Source organism: Cydia pomonella, chromosome 11 (assembly GCF_033807575.1).
Source record: "Cydia pomonella isolate Wapato2018A chromosome 11, ilCydPomo1, whole genome shotgun sequence".
Lineage (NCBI taxonomy): Eukaryota > Metazoa > Arthropoda > Insecta > Lepidoptera > Tortricidae > Cydia > Cydia pomonella.
The window spans coordinates 11,822,282-11,830,250 of NC_084713.1; the positions used below are offsets into that span (position 1 = coordinate 11,822,282).

Here is a 7,969-nt window from a genome sequence, read left to right on the forward strand (position 1 = left end):
GATCGCAAAGCTTTTTTTTATACTACGTCGATGGTAAGCAGTCTCCGTAGCTATGTACGCCTGCAACTCCAGGGGAGTTACATGCGCGTTGCCGATCCTAACACTCCGCACCCTCATTGAACTCTGGCAACCTTACTCATAGGGACGAGTAAGGTAATAGGGATTCTTCCCTCAACACATCATCTCGCACTATTCTTGATGACGTATATGCTTTTAAATCAGTTTCAGAGGTAACTCTTTTGGTGACACGATATGTTAGAAGGACCAACATGGAATAAAACAAATAGTCACGTTAACGTGGTTATAATTATCGCGTAAATTACAGGAAGTACGTGCTCGGTCTCTTGTACGCGAACTTGTTGAGTCGCTTGTGGTGGTGCACGCGCTTGGGCAGCGGGAAGCGGATCGCGCTGTTGTGGAACTGCTTCACCTGCGGCCGGCGGCAGGCGGCGGCCTTGATCACCTCCACTTTAATGATCTGAGGACGTCAAAAACTACTTTAGTAAATGATTCTGCCGCCATGCCATATAGTTGGACGTTACGGGAACTGCGAAATTACTGGGCGCGAATATGTGGCAAACAAGCATCATACACTCAAAATGCACATAAGCGTCTACTTTAAGGGGCGTCCAGATCTGGCTAGTGTACCGTTCGCGTACTATTAGAGATTACACGACCGGCATAGTATCATGAATTGTATGCTAGAAAATGTGTTGCGGATGATGCACATTTGCCATGTCTGAGGGCGTACCGCGAACACAAATCGCGGAAATCTTTCTGTCACTATAATTACGCCTTAATTGGAGTAATAGATATATATGCTGAAATTTGCGCACTTCGGTGTTAGGGGTAGGCCCTCTGAAAGCCCTAAACCGAGTGTACTTTACATACATACATGATTATTTGCTACAGAACAGAGATTGTTAAAATGTACCTTTTTTTTCAAAGTTGGAATTTTTTTTTCAACTCTGAATCCTGAGCCTTTCGTTCCTAATAGGAATAAGAGTGTTCCCATACACTTTTCGTTCCTTCTATTGTGTTACCATCATAAAAAGTCGATGAAAAATAGTAATGGAATGGAAAAAATCTTGGAACACTTTCTCTCCTATTATGATCAAAGGAGCTCACATGATTCTCGGTAGGAATAACAAAAATTTCCAAATTTAAAAGTGTACCTAGTTTAGTAAAACAGCTTTAAATAAAATGCCTCAGATAAATATCTAGTAATTAGAAGATTATAGTAAGAGATGCTCAGGGAGATCACAAAGGAGAGAAAACACACACCATGAAACTAAATAAAAAATGGTGGGTGGATGTTGACACAAACAATAAAAAATAGTTACAAGTATAAGGGTTCATTTAGACGGTGCGAGAACTCACATGCGAGTTTCGTTACATTGCGGTTTTTTATCGGTCGACCGAATTGGTTGTAACCTCAATAGTCCGCAATGTAACTAAAATCGCATGCGAGTTCGCGTGCCGTCTAAATCGGCCCTAAATATCATTAGGGCAAAAGATTGTCTCCTTCTCTGTCACTCCTATTGAAAGTTCCATACCACTGGATATGACCATACTGTTCGGTCTTGATATTACATAAAAAAAAATTGCCAGTCTATGCTTAATCTCGAAACGAGAATAAGGCCAGTTTTTCAATGTTCATATTGAATAGCCATACACATTAACACATAATTATAGCCTTTAAGTTTTGCATTAAAGTTTACAAATTGACAGTTACGAATGAACAGCCTTTTTTTGGCATTGTAACACCCATGATACATAGAATATTTTAACCCTTTTTCAGGCATAGTACGATTTATTCGACCACATATGCGACAGTAGAATTTCAATTTTAGAGAATGCACTTTCGAGAAATTTGACTTGTTTTCAAATGAATCATCAAAGCTGGATTAATTGGAATATATTTGGATTTTTTGGGAAAACTTTGTATATTGCTATGGCTTGGATAAGGGTTAAAAAGGTTCATTTGACTACCTAACAAAATAATTCTGTGAATTAAACACCTAGAAATCAATTTGCCAAAACAAATGCAATTCTGATTTGTCAAAATAATTTAAATATGTAAAATGGAACACAAACTTTTTATAGGCCTAGGTAGGGCTAAGATGGTCGGCTCTTTATCATTTGTCACCATGCCTGTCGCGTTCTAACAAGTATGTAAGCGCGAAAGTGACGGGCGTATTGACAAGTGATAAAAATGGAACCATGCTGCCACCGCTGAGCAGTTAGAGATTAAGACAGTGGTACGAGGGTGGATTGAAAAATTCGCGGCCTGAATATTAAAAACAAAACAGAGGTTTTTTTAATTTATTTTTATTTTTCTACATAGTCCCCGTCGAGTTGAATGCACTTGTTCCATCTGGATTCCAGAGCCATTACACCACTATTGAAGAAGCTTTCCTCGAGACCTTCAAAATAGGCATCCACCTCAGCTTGGACCTCGGCGTTGCTTGAAAATATCATACGACCCATATGTTTATTTTTAAATTGGGGAACAGATGAAAGTCCGATGGTGCTAAATCGGGTGAATAGGGTGGGTGGGGCAATAATTCAAACCCATATTTGGCAATCTCCGCCATCGATTTTGTCACGATTTTGATACGTGCATTGTCCTGGTGGAAGATAACTTTCTTTGTCAACATTCCAGGTCTTTTTATCTTCAGAGCCTCGCGTAATCTGCGTAATAACTCGCAATAATAGTCGGAATTTAAAGTTTTACCTCTCAGGAGATAGTCAACCATTATTATTCCCTTTGCATCCCTTAAAACAGATGCCATGACTTTATTGGCCGACAAAATTGCTTTGGCTTTTTTGGGAGGCGGAGATCCAGGACGAACCCACTGCTTCGATTGCTGTTTGGTCTCTGGTGTATAGTGGTGGACCCACGTCTCGTCCATAGTTACAAATCTGTCCAAAAAGTCTTGAGTATCTGCTTCATACAGGTCTAGACATTCACGTGAATTAGTACGGCGAGCGATTTTTTGTTCCACTGACAGAAGCCTCGGGACCCATCTCGCCGACACCTTGGAAAAATCTAATTCGTTGACTATAATATTTTGAGTTCTTTCATAAGAGATGCCTAAGATGTCAGCTATTTCCTGCACCTTTAATCGCCGGTCTTTTATTATCATTTCGCATATAATTGCCACATTGTCCGTGTTAGTCGCCGTTGTTGGCCTCCCGGGACGAGGGTCATCTGCGATACATACTCGTCCACGCTTGAATTCAGCTGCCCATTTTTTTACCATCATATATGATGGACAGGATTGCCCTAATGTACTTTGCATATCATCATAAATTTGCTTCCGTGGCAATCCTTTTTTATGCAGGTAGTTAATCACAGCATGTTGCTCTAATTTCTCCATTTTCACGATATCGAGCGAATAAATGGTTTATCTATCTATCATATCTACCGACACTTAACTTTAAATATGCCGTAAAATTGCTTTTAAATATAGACGCCAATTGAAATTTCGCAGGGAGACTGTTGAATAATGGCAGTTCAAAATGGCGGCAGAAAAAAGAAAAAAGCTTTTTTTTGATTGGCCAGGCCGCGAATTTTTCAATCGGACGAGTCAATCGTATTTAGTTATTCCTATTAAGGAATTGCGTGCAAAGCAATTCATATTTTTATGAATGAAGTCTATTTTGAAACCCTCTGTACAAAATTAGAAAATTGATTTTGGTTCCATAAATCTTATATAATCCATTTAGCAGTCAAAGGGTCCACACATAATTTCGTATGGCAAAAACGTACCTGAATGGAGTGAGCGCGGGCCCTGTGGCGAGCGCCCATGTCGCGGTAGCACTGTGTGACGGCGCCGCCCACGCTGAGGTCGCGGTACTCGCGGTACATGTTGTGCACGCCCGACCGAGACTCGTAACGCAGCCAGATACCAAAGTTCTTTATCTTGACTGGGGTCTTCTCTGGGATTTCCTGCAATTTTTTTGTAATTCAAATTAAATGGATGCTTTCAGCTTTACATATTTATAAAAACAACCAAACATACATGATTTACACTTTACAGAATAGGATATACGACTCAAAATATCAAGTTAGTCTGAGGTATTGGTACCTCCTTCACTGAGAGATGAGAAGGGGAACATCACGAACGATCAGAAAGTTGTCGCCAAGCTTTTTGCTCAACAATTTGAGAAATCCTTAGTTTGTGAACCAGCACACATGAACATTCCGGACGTCCAGATGCTTTGTGTAGAAAAGTCAATTGAATCAGTATGCTTCACGCCTGAGAACGTGACAAAAACGATAGCAACATTTAGTGACTCCACCTCAATGGGGCCGGATACTCTACCCTTGGTTTTTCTTAAAAAGTGCAGTAGCATGCTTGTCGATGAGCTGACTTTTATAATGAATGGAACCCTACCTCAAGACTGGAAGGAAGCCCATGTCACTCCCATATACAAAAAAGGGTATAAGTTTGTTGCTGCTAACTATTGGCCAATCAGTCTCACAAGTATAGTCTGCAAAACTATGGAAAAAATGATAGTCACTGAATTGCGAAATTTCATAATAAGGAGAATGTAATTATTGATGAGCAGCATGGCTTCATACCAAAAAGATCCACAGTGATGAATCTTCTTGTATGTCTTGATATGTGGACACGGGACTGGGACAATTGTCAGCCTACAGACGTCATATACTTAACTATGAATAGGCATTTGATCGCATACCTATTCGAAGGCTTATTGCTAAATTGGAGCACTTTGGGATTCATGGTCAGCTCCTTGAATGGATATTGGACTTTTTAACCCACAGGATATTTAAAGTAAGAGTAGGGGAAACTCTATCGAATGAACACAACATGTGGTGTTCCTGGGGGATCAGTGCTGGGACCAATTCTGTTTGGCATATTTATAACAGATATGAAGAGTGTAGTACAGTCAGAACTGTCAATATTTGCTGATGGTACCAAAGTTATGGGTAATCCATTTGGTAACTCATAATATTATCCAAAGTGATTTAGATCGCATAGTTCAGTGGACTAAAGACTGGCTCATATCACTAAATGCTGACAAGTGCACAGTTCTACACATAGGAAAAACAAACTAAATTACCACATTGACTCTGCTCCCCTACAAGTAGTAGCTAGTCAAAAAGACCTGGGCATCACTATTTCACATAACTTAAAATGAGACATGCATATCACCAAAATTACCAAGAGAGCAAATTCTACACTGTATATGATCCAGAAAGCATTCCATGTAATTACTAAGGATCCATTTATTAGAATATACAAGTCATGCCTCAATCCTTTTCTTGAGTATGCTTTTCAGATATGGTCAGGGGACTAAAGTAGGGGTACTTTGGACATGACTTTGCTGGAAAAAGTACAGAGAAGAGCAACTAAAATGGTTGCTTTACTGAAAGACAAGCCATATGAAGAACGGCTTCAGGCATTAGGTCTTACAAGATTGGAGGACAGAAGGAAGCGACGCAATCTTATTGAGACATACAAAATCTTGTCTGGACACAAATATTAAAGACCTATATATATCAAGCCAGAATGTAAGGTTGAGGACACTAAAAAACTAGTCAAACCTCCATCGGCTAGCAACCCTAGGAGACACTTCTTGCCAAATTGTGTAGTAAATGTGTGGAACTCTCTACCAGAATCTGTAGTTAGTGCACCGTCAGTGAACTCTTTCAAAAGTAGACTAGATACACATTGTAGAACGTTAAAAAGTGCTAAATAAACACAAGTGCTACGATATACACGCATCAGCACCAAGAGCTGCTAGTGTATCAAATAAAATATTAAAATAGTAAATAATAAAGTCTATACATATTGTAGCCCAAATACAGTATTGATCATATACATTTGCTAGATATTTAATAATGATAATTAATAATGAGATCAATAAAACTTTATAGGTATAGGTATTTTTAGAACTTTACAAAAGTATGTTGTATGATCAGCAAATGTACCAGAGCTTTTCTGCTTAAGCTGGACACATTTAAGTACCTGGAAATCAATGAGAATTTAGGTAACTGGTATGACAAAAAAAAAATGCAAACCTTGATGGAGACAATTTCTCCAGTGGTCTTCTTGAACTTCTTCAGCTGACGCAGGAAATACCAGAAGCGAGACTTGGCCACAATTGGGTCTGGAGAGAAGATCCTCATTTTGTACAGTGGCGTCTTGGGCTCACTCTCAGAGGGCAGCTTTCGCCCGATGACTTCATATTCCTTCAACTGGAAATTTTAAAAAAAACAAGATTTTCTTACTGCATTATAGATAAGTAAAGCTGAAATTGAAAATATAGTATCAAATTAACTTATTTATAAATGTTATTATCAAATGTCCTAGAAGTTAGGTATAATTTAGCATTACAAGCATTTTGTATTTGCCAGGTGTGCTCTATTCAGATTCAACAAATGCAAGTAATTAGTTTGTATATGTTCAGCTTACTGACATAAACAATATTAAAATTATGATAATAATACATAAGTTAGATGGGATAAGTAGCTTGCCCTGAATAAGTAACACTTTTGGTAGTAACATTGCAATCATTGCATACCATACAATGGCACCATATCACAACATGACATAACCTCAAAGTAAATTTTCGTTCTTTTTTAATTTCACTTGATTAACACAGCGGATGGAAATAGTTATCGTTAAAATCCGAAATGCCTGCACTTTTTGGACAGAAATCATTCTTGCTACATATTATTCACAAAATAAATCACTAATTAGAAGTAGCGGCAACGTGTACTGTACTCACACGCGAAAATGAACCTGTCCTTTAAAAGGTTCATTCCACATTTTAAGGCACTAAAGAATATAATTTTATGTTTATATAAATCTTTACGCGTTAATTTCCACATATTGTACGTTTATTCACAATTCTTACCTCTCCTTTAGCCTTCATTTTCGGAGGATTTTACCTAAAAAGAATCTGTCAACGGAAGCGGACAGACGCAAAAGAAAGATGGAGGCTGGGTAGCCAGCCTGCATAAAATGTTACAGCTTATAAAAATGCAGGAATAAGGCCTCTACAGACCTTGCAACAATATCATTTGATTTCAAATCAATGCCGGCCGCATTAGGTGCGACAATTTCAACTGATTGATCAAATTCCACCATGTAAAGCAAATCGCATGCAATTATCAGTGAGTTTAATTTAAAAGCTCTAACAGACGGGCGTACCAGATCGTAACCTTGTTCGGTCAACATGTCTCTTTCTCGCTCTCACTTATAGCTGCGTCCCTGACGAACGCATGGTGTATCACCTTCCACACAATCGAACCGAGGGTCTACCGCAAAACACGGAAATCAGAATTTCGTTATCTGACTCTCTATCATATTCACATCACATTTGATCAATACGAAAGAGTGGCAAGTAACATTTGAACAATAGAGACGACAATAAAGTAAGGAATTTAGATTTTCGTGTTTCCCAGTAGGCTAGCAGGGGTTTGTTCAGGGCTTCAGGGGTCTCAGGTCGCGATCCGGAACGCCGTCTGTCTGTAATCCTCAAAGTGTCTACAGATTACCGCACCGGACCGCGACCTTGATAAGTGCAAGAAAGATATATTTTGACCGCACCATCTTGGTCGGTCATCTGCCCTCCCCTACTTCATCTCTTTGTTATTATACCTTTATGTGAAGACCTGATATATGTATGTATGTACATGCATATAAGCAATTATAATTAGATAAATAATGTCGTTTGGACGGGCCTTAATAAATACATTGCGGCATTTGATCGATTGATTGAAAAAAAATCGCATGCATATTATTGCAAGGTTTGTAGAGGCCTTAACATTTAAATATATGTATACCCTGGCAAACCCACTTTATCAGTAAACCTTATGTTGCGAGGAGAAGTACCCACAGACGTTATCGACATTCTTTACGATGCCAACCGTAGTGATTATATGCTCTTTGGTGCCAACCTTTGCGCCCTACAAAAAAAAGACGGCGGC

The 7,969-nt window shown here is 38.9% G+C and overlaps 1 protein-coding gene across 1 annotated transcript; it reads right to left on the bottom strand.

Moving 5' to 3' along the window:
- Positions 1-287: 287 nt before the first annotated feature.
- LOC133522877 (large ribosomal subunit protein eL20) lies at positions 288-7,026 on the bottom strand. The gene is made up of 4 exons (XM_061858340.1): positions 6,895-7,026; positions 6,056-6,232; positions 3,776-3,955; positions 288-478 (listed from the first exon to the last, which is right to left on the bottom strand). Exons 1-4 carry the CDS (start codon positions 6,910-6,912, stop codon positions 320-322), a joined length of 534 nt encoding a protein of 177 aa, XP_061714324.1. The 5' UTR covers positions 6,913-7,026; the 3' UTR covers positions 288-319.
- Positions 7,027-7,969: the final 943 nt, after the last annotated feature.